We start from the raw sequence: 18,565 nt of genomic DNA on the forward strand, positions 1-18,565 counted from the left end.
CCCTGCGGGCCTCTCACGAGCCGACGCCTGCGGGGAGGCGTGAGCCCGGGAGGGGCAGGGAAGGGAATGCCGCGCCGAGCCCGGGCCTGCCTCTGCACTGCGCGCAGCTTTCTCAGGGTCCACCCCGCGCTCTCTCACGGCAGTCCGTGGTTCCCTATCACTAGTTTTTGTTTGTTTCCTTTGGCGTGAAAACTCAGTTACAGGAAAAAAAATTAAGGAACATCTCTTAAGGATACCCGCATCCCTGGCCGATTTTTTTTTCTTTTTTTCTTGTTTGTTATGGTGCCTTCCCGCAAGCCTCCTGGGAGGAACCCCTGTGACCCTCTGTCCGTCAGCGACTGCTGCTCTCCCTCTTATCCCTAGACAGAGTTGTGAAAGGCAAGTCCTTGGGGGAGTGATTTATCTTAGAACAGCGATGATGACCCTCCACGCCAAGCGAGCCTGTTACCCAGCCTCGCTGCTTTACACTGCAACCCCTGTGCTGGGAGGGAGCAAAGCGGGCGCGGTGACCTCCTAGCTTTCACTAAGGGCCTGTTGCAGACTCCTTAACAATACCACAAAGAAGCATAGCCAAGCGTCTGGAGAGTTCAGGCATTAGGTGTATTTTAGAGAGAGGCACTTCCAGAAGCACCTCCTATGGATCTGAGCTCAGAGAACTGGTTAAGGTTAGCTGCGCCTGACAATCCTTCCAGCCCAGCAGTTTTGTCAGGATTCCCTTGAGTGTCTTAAAATTCTGGCTAGAGGAAATAGTATCACACTGCAGCGAATCTAAGGCTCCATTACATTAAGATACAAATTCTTGAATGTGCATGAGAATGCATAGATTATAAGATACACTCCCAATTCTGAGATTCTTAAGATATTTTTTTTAAATGTGGTTTTTAGAATCACTGAAGTGCAGCAGCTACCACGGTGCCAGGTACCTATGTATTTTGTTTTGCTTTGTTTTCACTGAACCTTGTAGAGTCTTGTGTTGGTGAGGAAACAGGTGGTTAAGTACCCTGTCCTGGGTAGGAGGGATGGGGTGCTCCTTTGCAGAGAAGCAGGGTGCAGACCACTCAGACTGCCTCCACCCACAGCTCTCAGTGAATTTCGATGGTTTAGGGCAGGGAGGGAAGGAGGTCGCAGCCCTGCATCAGCATGAAAGCAGAGCCACCCTGCTTCTCAGTTATCAGGGTAATTGAGTAGAGTAAAAGTGAACGTGGCCTCTTCTTGCTCTGAATGGCTGCCTGGGTATCTCCCCTTGACCTGCTTTGCCTCTCTACATGGTGTTCATCTCATACAACCTCTCCTGCTCTGAGTGGTCCTAGGAGGACTGAATCCACTCCTGTGTCTGTGTCCCTTGCAGCTTTTTCTACTGTGGGTCCCTAAAAAGAGGACATAAGTCAGCAACAGTGTCTTGGAATGACTCTTTTAGGGAGAAGGGGGAGTAGAGAGGACAGAGAGACCTGGTGATGAATTAGGGGCCAGGTGGAAAGGCCAGTTCCTACGGTGGTAGCTGCCCCGGGATAGGAGTGGATGGTGCGTGTAATGTGGTGGTGCCCTGTTGGTGCTTAGTAAGTGTTCACTGCATGAAGGTGAGGGATCAAAGGAGAAACCATTCCAGCTGCGGTTCCTCCTCTGTGATCTCACCCCCCATTCCAGCCATGACCCCTTTTTTGCCACACATATTCTTACAGTTAGTGCCAAAAATCAGCTGCTTGGAGCTTGGCCCTTCAGAAATGCTATAGAGAAATAAGCTAAGTCAGTGGCCTCCCTCTTTTGCCTGTTTCTGCCCTACAGGGATGCCGGAAGGGCCGTCTGTGAGGAAATTTCATTATTTGGTCACCCCCTTTGTGGGCCAGCAAGTGGTCAAGACAGGGGGCAGCAGTAAGAAGCTACACCCTCCGGACCTCCAGTCTCTGTGGCTCCTGGACACCCAGGTGAGTTCTTCCTGAGGCTGGCTCCTGTTCTCAGGTGTGCTTGCTCTCCTGGAGTCTGTCCCAAGATGTCTCATGTCACCTCCACGAGCCCAGGACAGCCACACTAGGACTCCACACAGGTCCTCTTCTGTCAGTCTGATGTTTCTCAGCTGGAAGTGGGTCCTGAGGAACTATGAAGAACACACACACAGGATCAGCAGATGGCATAATGGTGACATTGCTGGACTCCCATGTAATTGACCGTGGTTCAGGTCCTGGACCTGGTTGTTTAAACCTCATGCCAGGCACGTGTGCATGTGTGTCCAAGATCCCAAGAGGAGAATGGAGGAGAAGGGATTGTGGCATGGCTATCCCTCCCAGGGAAGGGGTGATTTTTCACTTTCTTTCTCTTTCTCTCTCTGTATCTCTGATGAGTACACACACCCTATAACAAAAATCTCTTTAAAAAAAAAAAAAAGAAGAGAATTCACACACGTAAGCTGGAAACCCTGATCCAGAGAGTAGAGAGTCTGCTTCTTCCAGCTGTGCCTGATGCTCACCTTGGGAACCATGTTCGATGACACAGGGTCAACAGGGAAGAAGGAAAGCATGACCTTCAGATCAAGATTCAGACCTGGCCCTTCTTGGCCCTGGGTAGAAGTCAGAATTCCCTCCAGGGGCTCGTAGACCCTTTGTGGTCCTGCTCCAAATCTATCTTCTGATCATATTGAACCACCTGTAGCTCTTCTAGTAGTCTTTCTGCCCTTGGCTTTGACATGCTGTTCCCATGCTTGGACAGATCTTCCTTTTCTTCCCAACTTTTTCCTCTTCCCTGTCTCATCAGTTTACCATGGTATTTCCTAGTCTTTTCCCCCCCAGATTCTACTTAGAGATCACATCCTCTGAAAACCCTGCCAGGACTGCTCTAGGTTGAGTGACAGACATCTTCTCTGTGCTTCTAAGACAACCTGTACTTCCTCCCGTTAAATCCTTATTACTGGATTTGTCCTGCCAGTAGGGTGGTAGAGACAGATAAATGGGGCAGGGGCAGTGTCCTCATTGGTATTGTGTCCCTAGCATTTCTCTGAGTGCCCAGCACATAGGTAGGGCATGGATGTTTGCAGAATAACTAAAAGGGCTCTGTTGATTCTTGGCTCTGTTTATTAGCTATGTGCGCTTACATAAGTTCTTTAATCTCTTAACTCTAGTTTCTTTGAATGTAAAATGGGGATAAGCTGTTTAAACTGTCACATTAAGTAGGTTCTAGGCCTGGTACATATGGGTACTTGGTAAAGACTAGTTCTTTTTAATACTGTGCCTTTCACACACATACACATATACACATACACACATTCTCCATAAGTTGATACATCTGGAGACTGACATACAGAGAAGGGAGTACTTAGCCTGAGTTTAGGTAGCACCCACGTTTAGGGAGTGAGTAGAGGTCAGAGAGGAGCCCAGGCCCCCTGACCTACAGTCAGTGGCTTATTTGTAGAGACTGTTCTGCGAGGTTTGCAGGGAGCAGAATTGCACCCCTTGTCCCTGGATCACTGGCGGTTAGCATGGTGCCTGTCATAGAGCTAGCTCTCAGAGAATACTTACCAAATGGATGAACGTACAGGAAGATGTATCCAAGGGAGCTGGAGACGGACCTAGGAGCTGGTTTCCCAGTAAACAAAGGCAGAAGTCTGTGTCGTGGATGGCCCTAATAGAGAAACCCAGAGGAGGTGGCCTAGGGGAACTACTTGGCAGTGCCTGCTCCTTTCTGTCAATTTCTACCCCTGGGAACTTAGGGTTGAATAGGGAAGGTAAGACCTGTATTTGCACAGGAAAGACCTTAAGTAATGCTAAGTGGAGAGGAATGGAACACATAATTGGTCCAAAGGGTCTTGACACAGAGGAAGGGGGTCTTTGTGGCCTGGAGATGTTATGTAGGAGGTGGACTTGAGTTGGCTCCTGAATGCTGTAAGATTTAAAGGAACCGAAAGGAAGAGAAACAGCATCAAGAGCCTCTTGGGGAACTGGGCTTGTAGTGTAGTGGCTCATTGCTATGTAGAGGGAGCCAGATCCCACATGGCCGACTGCTGTTTGAATCCTGGCCCCAGTGGCAACATGCTGAGTGAGTGTGTGTGCACACATGCCCAAGAAACAGAGGCACAAGTATTGCAGTGTAACTGGGTCCTTATGAGGGATGCCTTCTCTCTGTCTCTCTCTGGCATTAAAAACAAAACAAAACAAAACAAATGACCCTGTTGGGAGTGCTGTCTCTCTGTCTCTGTCTCTCATTTAGCTAGATCTATTTTATTGCTAATCTAATTCTTCCACTACTTCTAGTCACTTTGGAAACTAGGTGATAACTCCCCACATCACTGGAGCAAAGAGCAAAAGTTAGTTCCCAAATACTCACTTGAGAAAGCTTCAGGGGAGAGGTAAAAAGGGAGACATTTGCAGTATGGTAAATGTCTGCATACGGCACTTCCTCTTTCTAGGTCTGTAAGGCTTAAATCTATGTTTATTTTCCCCCCCTAGGTCCATGGAAAGAAATTATTCCTTAGGTTTGATCCAGATGAGGAAACAGAGACCCCTGACCACAACCCACTGCCAGAACCCCTAGGAGAAGGATTGCAGAAGGAAGATGCTTCATGCCAAAAGCAGGCCATAGGGCCCAATGGGCTGAAAATCTCTGATGGATCCTCAGAGCTTGTCGTTCCCAAGGCAGATGATGGTTTGGAGTATTCCCAGGGAGATGCCCCTGCAGGAGGTGCTGAGCGCTGGCTGGAAGTCCGCTTTGGCTTGTTTGGCAGCATTTGGGTGAATGAGTTCTCCAGAGCGAAGAAAGCCAACAAGAGGGGTGACTGGAGGGATCCTGTTCCAAGGTAACAGTGTGTTTGGCTAGGCCTTTACAGGGTCTGCAGTATTCATGTGTGTCCCTGCAGTGGCAGGGTATTCATATCACTTAGGCAGATATCCAGCCTGTTACCCAGGACTTAGCTGTCGAGGAGAGAGGGGACACTTCTTCTACTCTAATAGAAGGTGGAAGAAAAGGGACCAGCAGATGATGTAGTGGTTACATCGCTGGATTCCCACATGACTGACCACAGTTTGAGTCTCAGACCTCCTAGCTTCAATCTCATGCCAGGTACGTGTGCGTGCATGCCCAGGATCCCAAGAGAAGAATGGAGGAGAAGCCACTGTGGCATGGCCATCCCTCCTGGAGTGTGATTCCTTATTTTTCCTCTTATTATCTCTGTCTATGTCTATATTTAGGATTGTTTCCTCCCTGTCAATTCTCAGAGGAGTAATTGCTGGTCAAAGAGAATGAACTATTTTTATGACTGTCCATTTTTATGGCCTTAACAAATTAGTAACTTAGCTGACTTCTCTCTACCACTAGGTCATTTGTGTACTTTTATCCATTTATTGAAGCTTTTGGATATTAAGTTCATTAAACTTAATGATAGGTTTGCTAGTACTGTTCCACATCTATTCTGCATCTTTTGACAGTGTTTATGATGCCTTTTGGCATAATTTTTTTTTAGTTTTGCTATAGGGTGTGTGCACTCACTACAGAGAAGGAAAGTGAGAAATCATTCCCAGGGGATATGGCTATGCCACAATCCCTTCTCTCTTCTCCTCTCGGGATCTTAGGCAAGCACATACATGTACATGTGTTTTTCACACTGCCAGGTCTGGGACTCAAACCACACAGTCAGCCATGGGGGATCCAGTGCTTTAACTTCTGCTCTACCTGTGATCTAGCTGTAGCAATGGGAGCTGTGGGGACGTGATCTGACTGCAGTATGGAAGCTGTGCGTAAGTATGATTAACTATATTGTGGCAACTGTGTGTATTCACAATCTATTTTTTCTTCCCAGGTTGGTCTTACACTTTGGTGGTGGAGGCTTCTTAGCATTTTATAATTGTCAGATGTCTTGGAGTTCTTCCCCAGTGGTCAGACCCACCTCTGACATCTTGTCTGAAAAGTTTCATCGAGGACAAGCCTTGGAAGCTCTAGGCCAAGCTCAGCCTGTCTGCTATACACTGTTGGACCAGAGATACTTCTCAGGGTTAGGTATGGCTGATGGGAAAGGAGCCCATGGAATTTCTTAATAGAAAGTCACACTTTGGGGCCAGCAGTAGTGTGGTGGTTAAGGTGCTGGACTCCTACATGGCTGACCACAGTTCAAGTCCTGGACCTGGTGGCTTGGTTTTTCACTTGCCTGCACTCTCTTTCTCTCTGTCTTTCTTTGGTGAGCACAGATGCCCTATAGCAAATTAAAATAATAATAATAATAAAGTTAAATAAATAATTTTTAAAAATATTACACCTCTGGGAGCGATAAGGTCTGAGACCGATCCCAGCTCTCCCAGTACTGTTGGTCTTAAGGTGATTTCTTAACCTCTTGAGCTTTACTTCCCTTGTCTTTAAACTGAGAGTTCCATTAGACCATTTCTAACTTCTCTCTGGACTTCAGAATTCATACCCTAATTGTATTATCAGTTGTGAATGTCCTGACAGCTGCACTAGGGTGGGGCCTCCTGAAGGGCAGGGGTTCTATCTTGTGGATTCTTCTGTCTTCCACCGCCTAGTGCAGAGCTTGGCACATAGGCGCCCTCGTCTGATTAGTGTCTGCTGGGCACCGAAAGCCATATAGTTTGCTCACAGAGAGTGGTGCATTCGCTATTGGATGCCTCTCTTGGGTGAAGGGAGCTTTCTGCTGGTCAGAGCACAGATATGAGCCAGGTCTGCCTCAGGTTCTTAAAAACATGAGGCTCTTAGAAGAACAGGTTCCCTTTTCTCTGTTCAAGTAGCCTGAGCAGTGAGGCTGTGATCATTTTGAGGTAGGGAGAAGAGCTGAACAATTTGAAAAATATGTAATGGCTAATTAGCTGAATTCTGAGAGCATACTGTTGTTATTATCCTCAGCAGGGGAATAAGTGCAGCTAGATAGGGCTGCTGAAGCAATCAGGCAAGTTGATGATGACAAAGTCACTTCCATATCCAAGGTGTGACTGCCTGCTGCAGGCACAACTTACTCATGAGGGTCAGAGGAGGCCTGGTGGTTCACCAGGCAGTGCCTTTGCAATTTCACGTTAAAACCATGGGAATCCTTGTGTCCTAAAGAGCAAGGAGGCCTCCAGAGTAGCTTTTTGGGTATATATAATAAGAGTTAACAATATAATAAAGAGTAATAATAGCCAGTTTTTCAAGTGACTTTAATGAGCCCGGTGCATGGTTTCATTTTTGCTGCTTTTCCATAGAATCCTTAACTAGATTTCCCTTTCTTTAGATGAGCAAAGTACAGTAAAAGAAACATTGCTAGCAAGTGGAACACTGGAGATAAGAATCCAGGTGCTTTCCAGGGAGTTTTGGAGAGAAATTTTGTGTGTAGCCAGCAGCATGATTATGAAGGTTTTGTAAAGAACAGTAATTTCTTTATTATTATTTTTTTTTTTGGAGAGGTTTTTGCTATAGGGCATGTACACTTGCCAGAAGGACAGAGAGAGACAGACAGACAGAATGCAAGAAATCATCCCCCAGGGGATGATTGGGTACGCATGCACACGTGCCCGGTTTGAGTTTAAGCCACTGGGTCTGGGAATCGAACTGCGGTCGACTACATGGGAGTTCAGTGACATAGCCATTACGCTAACTGCTGGTCCCGAGCAGTAATTTCATTCGTCCATTCATTCCAGACCTACCAAACACTTGCTGTCTACCAAGCTCACCTTGACTCCTTAAGGAGATCATAGTGTAATGGCCCAGCAAGCACAGACTCAGTTCCCTGTAAAGGTCAGTTGTGATAAATCCCTCGAAGAGGTTGAATAAAGAGCACTCACTGTTGGGGCATTTCGAAGCGAGTTATTGGTGCATGAAGGAGGATCAAGGCTGGATTCACAGAGCATGAGGCAAGAGTCGAAAAATAAAAGAATTCCTCCTTAACACTTTATAAGCATAAAGCATAATGGGTATTATGCTTGTCATTTTAAATAATAAGAGTTAATATTGATTGAGAACTCTTTATGTACCAGCTACTGTGCTCAGTATTTCTTGGTTCTCATTTACTGCTCACAAAAACCAAGTGATTCCTGTTTTACAGATGGGGAAACTAAAGGTTTAAGAAGTGAAGGAACCTGCAAGGTCACATGAGTAGGATCTAGTTAAGTTGGGATTTAGATCCAGGCAGTCAGGTGCCAAAGCCCTTTTTGGTAACTTCTTTGCCATGCATGGATTTTATTTCATTTCAGCTTCATAACACCTTTAAAGCTAAGAATTGTCAAACCCGTTTTGCAGACAGGGAGAGTGACTTAGAGATTGCCAATTTGCCCAGGAACCCTTAGTACATGGCAGAACTGATTCCAGGACTTCTTGGAATGCCTCTATCATACCAATGCAGTTTGCTTTGGTAATATTCGGCTGGTTTCATTATACTGTATGTCCTTTCCCTCCATTATCCTCTACATGCTTTATTTCAGGGAACATCATTAAGAATGAAGCCTTGTACAGAGCTGGGGTCCATCCCCTTTCTCTTGGCTCCCACCTGAGTCCGTCACGTCTGGAGGCCCTTGTGGATCACGTGGTGGAGTTCAGTACCAACTGGCTGCAGGACAAACTCCAGGGTGAACAACAGCACACGCAGGTCTACCAGAAAGAACAGTGCCCTTCTGGGCACCAGGTCATGAAGGAAGCATTCGGACCCCCAGGTGGGTTCCAGAGGCTCACCTGGTGGTGCCCTCAGTGCCAGCCCCGGGTGCCACCTGAGGAGCCTGAGCAGCTCTAGCTCTTCTAAGGAACTCGGGAACCTTCTCTACAGAACCTGGCACTTTGGAAACAGTGATTCTTAAGTGTCCAGAAAGGAGAGTATGGCAGGGATGGGGTCTGGGCACAGAGGGGCTGGGGAGATGTCAGTATTGTTGATGTTCATCACACTGGAGTGATGTCTAAGGCAGTTTTCATAGAGTTAGATTTTTGCCCTTTTCTGGTGAATTCTCTTTTTTTATTCTACTATTGTGAATGATGAGAAAAATCATGACAATGGATAAGAGGAGAACCTCCTGGAACGATAGTGGAGCAGTGCATACAGATGCCTGTGGGAAATAGCCACGCTTCCAACATTGCTTTGTAGGTGTTACGTTTTGTTTTGATTTTGTTTTTTAAATATTTATTTTTAAGGGCTTACATTCTTTGTTCTCCTGGACAGACCCAGGGAGGAGGATAGAGTAGCTTGAGGAGTACTGTGTTTCAGCCACCTGTCATTCTCATGGGATGAGGCATCAGTGGTGACAGGACCTGGCTGCCTTCCCAGTATGCTCGGTGGCCTTTAGAGAAGAGCTACATGTTTACCCTTAAGTTGATATATTTGTAACTATGATAGGCTGAACAATTCAGTCCATTGGGTGGTTGGCCTTAGTCAGATGAAACTAGAACAGTGACATGAAAATGAAGCTCTTTATTATTTTATGTTGTCATTTTTATTTGGCAATAAAGGGTCTTAAATTGTAAATAAGTGAACTTGTTGTGAAGGTGGCTGTCTGGCTGTCATGGTTTGGATAATGGTTTGGTTCCCAAAGTTTCACATTTGGGACTTTGGTGTTGGGAGTAGTGAGGCCTAGTGGACAGTGATTGCATCACGGAGGCACCACTCTCATGATGGATTAATGACGTCTTGTAATATCTAGTGCATTCCTACTCAAGCAGTGAGATTTTACAAGAGCTGGTTGTTATACAAGAGCTGCCTGTCACCCTCTCTGCACTTCTGTCAGCCATGTTGTAGGCTAGCCTGATGCCAGGCCTAAGCCCTCAGACTTTCTTAACTAACAGAATTGTGAGTCAGTAAGCCCCTATTCCTTTATAAGTCACTCTGTCTCAGGAATTTCTGTTTGCTAACAGAAATAGAGGACTAAGATAGTGGCCTGGGGTTTCTGTGGTGGCCTGATGAATGCACTTCAAAGACCAGAAGAAGCAGGTGAGTGCATACCTGCTCTTCTGCCCCAGATGAGCCTCACAGACATGAGATTTGGCCCAAGTTGAGCAGAAATGGACTTTCATTTCCATTACCACAGCCTCTGGCATAAAGGAGGTAGTGATTTATGGGAGTAAAATTGAAAGCAGTGGCTGATACTGCTGCCTTTCTTCTAGTCACGTCTATCTGAAACTATTGAGAGTTGTCAGCAGTAGGAAAGCCACTTAAGGCAGACTGATTCTCCGTGTAGTAATTAACATGTATGAGTGCTCCAACCTGCACCGAGTGCTTACCACTTAGCCTAGTTCTTGTGCATAATCTACAAAACAACCCATGATGATAGTTATGCTATGAAACTGTCTTTGTTTTGTAGATGAGAAAACTGAAGTCTAGAGCAGCTCAGGTACTTGGTTAAGATCACACAATTCTCGGGACCAACAGTTAGCGTAATGGCTATGTTGCTGGACTCCCATGTAGTCAACCGCGGTTCACGTCCTGGACCCGGTGGCTTAAAACTCACGCCAGGTGCGTGTAGGTGTGTGCCCAAGATCCCGAGAGGAGAATGGAGGAGAAGGGATTGAGGCGTGGCCATCCCCCCTGGGGGGTGATTTCTCGCTTTCAGTCTCTATGTCTCTCTGTCTGTCTGTCTGGCAAGTGCACGTGCCCTATAGCAAAAACCTCTCCAAAGGAAAAAAATATTTATCACACAGTTCTCAAGGGCCAGAACCATTGCCTTAGTCAGCTTAGGTTGCCATGACAAAGTAGAATGGATGACTTAAATTTAAACTCACAGTAATAGAGGCTGGGATTTCCAAGGTCAAGATGCTGGCTGATTTGGTTATCTAGGAAGGCCCCCCTTCCTGCCTTGCAAGACGGTAGCCTCCTTCCATGATGGTGGGGAAGAAGATGGAGAGAGAGAGAAAGAGAGTGCTTTGGTCTTTTTCTCTTACAAAGATATTAATCCCATCATGGGATTATTTCATGACCTTGCCCTCATGACTTCTTTGAGCCCTAATCACCAACCAAAGGCCCCATCTCCAAAACCATCACATAAGGGGTTAGGGCTTTGACATAGGAATTTTGGTGGGATGCACACATTCAGTCCATGACAGCACATTTTTTTTTTTTTAAATTTTTGCCATAGTGTGCATGCACTTGCCAGAAAGAAACAGAGAGAAGAAAAGTGAAAAATCACCCCCTTGGGGAGATGGCCACAGCACAGTCCCTTCTCCTCCATTCTTCTCTTGGGAGTGTCAGGCAAGCACACACACATGGCTGACACGATTTTCAAGCCACTGGGTCAGGACTCAAACTGGTCAGCCATGTGGGAATCCAACACCTTAACCACCATGCCACCTGCTGCCCCCAGCACGTACATTTTACCTACGACATTGCAGTCCCTTCTATCAGGCACAACAGCTGCGGAATGGAAGTTGACCAAGTCCTCTCTGACATAAAGCTGAAATGTTAGGGGTATGTCCCTCAAGGTAGTCAAGTGTTCCTTTCATCCAGCAGCTCTGAAAATGTGATCCAAGGAAGAATCTGCACTCACGATGTCTCACAGAAGAAGGGTGACATTTGAGAAACACTGCCTCCTGCAGTTCCCTCTTGGAGCTCCATAGAACTCACAAAGACTCCTAGAAATCCCACAGTAAAGCAAAACTGTTAGCTTTTGCTTCACCTGGTATTTCTAAACCCAATTTTACCTTGAAACCCATTTCTGTGTATTGTTCCTTGGAACACAGCAAAAAATGCTATTAGAATTCTTCAAATCTAAAACTTTCTTAAGCATCATTTACATCCAGATGCTCCAGTCACTGTCCATATGTGCTTGCTGGGTGACTGTCTTTTCAGCCCACTGTCTGTGAGCAACATCAGAGATTCAGTCATGGACAGCCCTATATCTAAATCAGAACCTAATTTTTTTCACTTCCTTGTATCTGTCTACTCTAAATTCTTCAGCTTTTCATGTGTCCTTGGTGTCACATGTTTACACATCCTACACTCTGTACCTTAGATATTTCTTTTATGTGCCCTTAGATGTCTCTTCTATGTGATAAAAGCTCTGATACCTTTGGCTTAGGCTATGTATTAGCTGGAATTGCTGTAACAAAATGCTGAGTGGTTTAAACTGAGGAAGAAGAGCAGGTGCTGTGTGGGCAGTTAGCAGACCTGGAGGTGTGTTAACTTGAGGTGCCTGTGCACCACTTGAGATGTGGGGAGAATGTAATGAGGATGTAGCTCTTCCTCCCCCCACCACCATGTACAGGAGGGACACAGAGTGGGCAGCTCTCCTCACAGGAGTGACGGCCAGCTCAGGAAGTCAGCAAGGGTGAGCATGGAGCAAGGGTGAGCATGGAGCAAGGGTGAGCATGGAGCAAGAGGAAAAAGGAAGACCGCAATGGGATCTTAGTGACGGTCTTGTGTTAAAGGGGTGAGAATAGAAAGAGAAGCCAGCCAATGAGACATCAAATGTAGGAGAGGGAGAAAAGCACTTGCAGGTAGAAGCCAGTGGTCACTAATGTGTCTCATGTTGGGATGAAGGAGGAGAAAGGTTGAAAGAGGCCTTTTGGATTTGGCAGTTCATTGGATCTAAGGTTGTGATGACCAAGAGAGCTGCAGCAGTGTAAAGTGATGGGGAGCCAGGTGGGAGGAAATAGAATGATGAGGGTGGTCTGCTCTTCAGGAAGTTTGACCTTGAAGAAAATGAGAATAACAAGGTCAAAGAGGAAAATTATTTTTTAAAGGATGGGTGTAATATAGGGATTTGTATAGGATTAGTTGACAAGAAAACAGTAGAAGGGGAGAGTGAAAAGAACACACCAACACAAGCACTTAAAGACGATGATGAGTATGGGGAAAGAAAGAATAGATCCTGAGAAAGTTTTCTGAATGAGGTCTTTTAAGGAGCCAAAGAGACTGAGAAGGTTTGTAACAGTGAATTTATAGTTACTTTGGGGGGAACCAGCAGTTAGTGTAATGGCTATGTCGCTGGACTCCCACGTAGTCGACCGCAGTTTGCGTCCCGGACCCAGTGGCTTAAAACTCACGCCGGGCGCCTGTGCGTGCATGTGTGCCCAAGATCCCGAGAGGAGAACGGAGGAGAAGGGATTGCAGCGTGACCATCCCCTCTAGGGGGTGATTTCTCGCTTTCTGTCTCTCTGTCTCTGTCTGTCTGGCGAGCGCACACGCCCTATAGTGAAAACCTCTTCAAAAGATTAACTCGCAATTGAAATTTGTCAAGATCAGAATGGTAGAAGATCAAGAGAGCAAAGAGAATCCTTATTTATTTCATTTATTTTTATTATTACTCTAAAATTTACGATAGGGTGTGTGCACTCACAGGAGAGAAGGAGAGAGAAATCATCACCTAGGGGGCATGGCCATGCCATAGTCCCTTCTCCATTCTTGTCTCGGGATTGGAGGCATGCATGCACACACCCCCAGCATGTTTTTAAGGGAAGGGTTGTAGAGCCACATTGGAGACCCAGGGTATTAGTGAAATTTCCTGATTTTTCCTGCAGTATATAGTAGCTTAGGATAAAAAACAAACAAAAAAAAAAACAACAAAGAAAATAGATACTGGATTAACTCGCAATTGAAATTTGTCAAGATCAGAATGGTAGAAGATCAAGAGAGCAAAGAGAATCCTTATTTATTTCATTTATTTTTATTATTACTCTAAAATTTACGATAGGGTGTGTGCACTCACAGGAGAGAAGGAGAGAGAAATCATCACCTAGGGGGCATGGCCATGCCATAGTCCCTTCTCCATTCTTGTCTCGGGATTGGAGGCATGCATGCACACACCCCCAGCATGTTTTTCAAGCTGTCAGGTCCAAGACTTGAACTGTACAGTTGGCCATGTGGGGTCTACAATCTTAACCACTATGCCACCTGTTGACCCCACCTTATTTTATTTTTAAAATTATAGATACCAAAGATTCAAGCAAGACAAAAGTTTATAGAGTAAAACCTGAAGGAACAACCTTTGTGCTTACTTTATCTTTCTCCTTTCTTTAGCAGAATCTCAGGAGTGGACTTACTTATGTTTTTGACTTCAGTGATTTGTAGAAGTCTGAAGTCTATAGAATGGGGAAAGCAAGAACACCTAACAGTGGAGTTGTAAGGATTGTCATACACAGCAAGACTACATTGTAACTCCATGGAATGGGTTCTGTGGGGAACAAGTGGGGAAAGGGTAACAGAACCCGTAGCTATCATGCTTCTCTCCAGGATGTGATTTATCATGGAGGCGGGTGCTTAGCACAGAGTTTTAGGTTAGTCCTGAAAGGAGGTAGGCAACTGGACTGAATGAGAAAGGAGAGGGAATGGTGGTACAGAATCAGCAGGGATGGGGGGAGGACTCCTGTTGTTCATGTGCCTGTTGGATGTAAGAAACTTTTTGCTGATAGGATTGGGACAGAGGGGAAGGGAGACATGGAGGATGAATTCAGGTTTCACTTAAAAAGAGGTGGGGTATTTGGACTTGACAGATTCTAAGTGAAAGATTTATTTATATCAAGAGTTGGAATCTTATGACACTTGACATTGTGAAAAACTTGAAAATTTAATGTTTGACTTCAGTGGTTCTAGCCATACAATAAATACTTTTTAAATGCTCCCTGAGTGGTAGGTTTGGGAATATAAATAAGGATAAACAAGAACAAAAAGAGAAAACAAAACAGAATCTTTTACTGATAAGAGGTGGTAAACTTACAAGAGTGTCAGTAGTGTTTTGTAGGTTGATGAAGAAAACACTGTGTAAGGATGCATGGCCCATCTGTGGCCTGAAAGTTCCAGGACAATCCAACTGCAAGCATTGTGCACGCATGCTCAAAGTCCCAAGGAGAATGGAGAAGGGATTGTTATGTGGCCACCTTCCAGAGGGTGTGTGTGTGTGTGTGTGTGTGTGTGTGCTGATTTTTGACTTTCCCTCTCACTGTCTGTCTGTCTGTCTGTCTCTCCCTCTGAGGAGTATATGTGCCCTACAGCAAAAACCTTTAAAAAAAAGTACTGGGGTTGGGGCCAGCAGGTGTTGTGTTGGTTAAGGCGACTGGACTCCCACATGGCTGACCACGGTTTGAGACTGGACCTGGTGGCTTGCTTTCTCACTTTCCCTCTCTCTCACTCTGTCCTTCTCTGGTCAAATTGAAAAATAAGTAAAGTTAGATAAAATAATTCCTAAAAAAAAAAAGATTTCTAAAGGAAAAAAAAAAGAAAATACTGGGGTTGGCAGGTGGTGTGATGGTTGAGGCTCTGGACTTCCACATGGCTGGCCATGGTTTGAGTCCCGGCAGGCAGAGGAAAGGGAGAGCTTTACAGTGGAAAAAAGGGAAGGCTTCAGTTGTGCTCTGACTGGAGGCCGCTGCATGGGGAAGCTGGAAGCAGGCTAACTAGATGTGAGGTGTCTTATGCCATTGGTTTGGGGACCATATTTGTTTTTCTCTGGTTGGTCCTGAGTTGGAAGTATGGTCAGTCATGAACTAGATCCTGACTATTTTGGGCCAAGTTACTGCAGAAGTAGTAGTTTGACTTCTTTGGACTGTTTGTGGGTTAAAATTCTATTCTTATATATAGTCTGGCTATTGTGCCTTTGCATATTCAGTCTTCAGTTGGGTACGAAGGCAGACTGGGGCATCTGGATTATGTCTCTATGTCCAGTTATGTCTCTAATAAAGTGCAGGACCATCACATCAAACATGACTGTCTCTTTCTTTTCTTTTCTTTTTTTTTTTTTTTTGAGAGGTTTTCGCTATAGGGAGCATGAGCTCGCCAGACAGAGAGAGACATAGAGACAGAAAGCGAGAAATCACCCCCCAGGGGGGATGGTCATGCCGCAATCCCTTCTCCTCCATTCTCCTCTCGGGATCTTGGGCACGCACGCACACGCGCCCGGCATGAGTTCTAAGCCACCGGGTCCGGGACGCGAACCGCTGTCGACTACGTGGGAGTCCAGCGACATAGCCATTACGCTAACTGCTGGTTCCCTCTACTCTTCTGTTTTTGAGGGTTTGCTATGTCATAAGTATTCAGTTGATGGTTTGTTGAGTTCGAAGAATAAAGATAGGAGTTAAGGGACAAGCAATTGGCGTAATGGCTATGTTGCTGGACTCCCATGTAGTCGACTGCAGTTCTCGTCCCAGACCCGGTGGCTTAAACTCACACTGGGCGCATGTCCGTGCATGCCCAAGATCCTGAGAAGAGAAGGGATTGCAGTGTGGCCTTCCCTCTGGAGGATGATTTCTCGCTGTTTCTCTGTCTCTCTGTCTTTCTGGCTAGTGCACACGCCCTATAGCAAAAACCTCTCCAAAAAAAAGAAGATGGGAGTTAAGACAGCTGCATTTCACATGGCACAGTTTTGAGTCCTGGACCCAGTGGCTTTAGAGTCATGCCAGGTGTGTGCCCAAAATCCCACAAGGAGAGTGGAGAAGGGATTTTGGGGTGGCCATGCCCCCTTGAGAGTTATTTCTCACTTTCCCTCTCTGTCTGTCTCTGGGGAGCATGTTCTTCCTATGTCCAAAAAAAAAAATAAAAAAAGCTGTCATGGAGGAGTGGCAAGTGGCTAAGAGAGAAGCAGTGATCCTTCACTGCAGGCAGCTAAAACACTTGGGTCAAGGCTGGATGTAAAGTACTGTGGCCTGTTTGGGGAACTGTAAGTGCTACTATGCCTAGATCAGGGCTTGAAAACAGGCGGTGGGTAGGAGACTAAAATCCAAAAAGGAATGTAGGAATGTAGGTGGCAAATACTGAAGAAGTTTTTATTCTATGCCAGAATCTTTGATTTTCTTGTGAAATGTATTTATTTTGAGGAATTTAAAATTGAAAGATTGTAGGTAGCATCATAATCAAGTGTGCATGTTTTATTTATTTTTTTATTTTAAAGAATTATTTTGGGACCAGCAGATGGCATAATGGTTATATTGCTGGACTCCCACGTAGTCGACTGTGGTTCAGATCCTGGACTGGTGGCTTAAACTCACACCAAGCACATGTGCATGTGTGCCTAAGAGGAGAATGGCGGAGAATGGATTGCGGCGTGGCCATGCCCCCTGGGGGGTGATTTCTCGCTTTCTGTCTCTCTGTCTCTCTCTGTCTTTCTGGCGAGCATACATGCCCTACAGCAAAAACCTATTAAAAAATAATAAAAAGAATTATTTTTATTTTAACTTTTATTTATTATTATTTTCCAATTTGATCAGAGAGAGAGAGGGGGAATGTGAGAAAGTAAGCCACCAGGTCTGGGACTTGAACCACAAATTGTTGGCCATGTGGGAGTCCAGCGCCTTTAATCCCCACACCACCCGCCAGCCCCAGTGTGCATGTTTTAGACAAATTACTATAGCTGCCATATAGGGGAGCATGGAGAGAGGGATAGGGTAAGTCTACCTCAAAATGATGTAGGATAAAAGATGTGATTTAAACCAAAATGGAGCAGTGAGGACAGATTAAGACAAATGACTTCTGTTTGTTTCTTGGACACCATAGGAGTGAAAGGAGTGGGTTTAGGGAGAGAAGGAAGAATTAGGAATGACATTAAGCAACTGGGAGGCTATTAGTGCCAGTCATAGGAAAAGCAGTTTCAATGGGAAAGATTTCCAGGCTGGTAAGTTCAGTTTGCACGGTTTGGCCATCAGTGAGGAGATGCCCTAGACGTAGTTCAAGTCAACAAATATTCCTTGTCACTAGAATATGTCAAGCCCTATTCTAGATTTTTTAAAAATTATTTTTTGAAGAATTATTATTTAACTTTATTTATTATTATTATTTTCCAGTATGATCAGAGCAAGACAGAGAAAGAGAGGGAAAGTGAGAACACAAGCCACCAGGTCCAGGACTTGAACCACAGTTGCCCATCTGGAAGTCCAGTGCCACTTTAACCACCACATCACCTGCTGGCCCCTATTCTAGATGCTTATGGGTACCTTAGTGAGCAAAACAAAGATCTGTCATCATTGGGCTTACATTCTAGCAAGGGGAAACATACTAAGCATCATAAGCTAGTTATTATTTAGAATGTGATAAATACTAGCATGTTATTATATTAGAATGTGATAAATACTATAGGAAAAAAATGATTAAGGCAGGATAAGGGAATCATCGGTGGACTGCAGGGGGCAAACTGCAATATAAATTATTGTGATCAGGGTAGACCCAAATGAGGTAAGATTTGAACAAAGATATGAAGGAGGTGGCCATAACTGGGAGAAGATATTTCAGGAAAAGCGAACAGCCAGATCAAAAGGCCCTGGGACCAGAAACAGAGAAAGTGGTGAAAGTCGGAGTTAATGGGGGCGAGGGCTAATCATACAGACTTGGAGATCCTTGTTAGGACTTAGGGCTTTGGCTCTGAGTAAAATGGAGACAGTGCACGAGTTGGGGCAGTGAGCTGATCTGACACAGGTTTTAAAATGATCACTGGTTGCTGTGTTTATTTAGAGGGCAGAGGAGTTGTGTAGCCAGTTGTTTCTCGTACTCCTGAGAGACCTAAGACGATACATTTCCACGTTACCCTTGTAAAGGTCTATTAAGTCTTCCAGTCCTTTCTTGGAGCTAGGTGAGATAGCAAACACCTTAGAGAGTGACTGACATGATTCAGAGGGGGGAGAGAGGGAGTGTGCTCTGCCCTCTGTGGACCAAAGGAGGGGTGTGTATCTTCGCTAGCCGGGGCGCCGAGACTTCCTGGAGCAGGAGGGG

The 18,565-nt window shown here is 45.4% G+C and overlaps 1 protein-coding gene across 1 annotated transcript in view; it reads left to right on the forward strand.

Annotated features, from left to right (window-relative positions):
* The window catches only part of NEIL2 (nei like DNA glycosylase 2), a 9,607-nt gene extending 194 nt beyond the window's left edge, over positions 1 to 9,413 (forward strand). The window contains exons 2-5 of the mRNA XM_006161227.3: positions 1,783 to 1,922; positions 4,434 to 4,780; positions 5,780 to 5,976; positions 8,382 to 9,413. Of these exons, the coding sequence (XP_006161289.1) occupies positions 1,785 to 1,922; positions 4,434 to 4,780; positions 5,780 to 5,976; positions 8,382 to 8,686 (987 nt within the window). The 5' untranslated portion in view covers positions 1,783 to 1,784 and the 3' untranslated portion in view covers positions 8,687 to 9,413. The remainder of the gene's footprint in view (positions 1 to 1,782; positions 1,923 to 4,433; positions 4,781 to 5,779; positions 5,977 to 8,381) is intronic.
* The last annotated feature ends 9,152 nt before the right edge of the window (positions 9,414 to 18,565 follow it).

Source organism: Tupaia chinensis, unplaced genomic scaffold, assembly GCF_000334495.1.
Source record: "Tupaia chinensis unplaced genomic scaffold, TupChi_1.0 Scaffold138390_1, whole genome shotgun sequence".
NCBI lineage: Eukaryota > Metazoa > Chordata > Mammalia > Scandentia > Tupaiidae > Tupaia > Tupaia belangeri.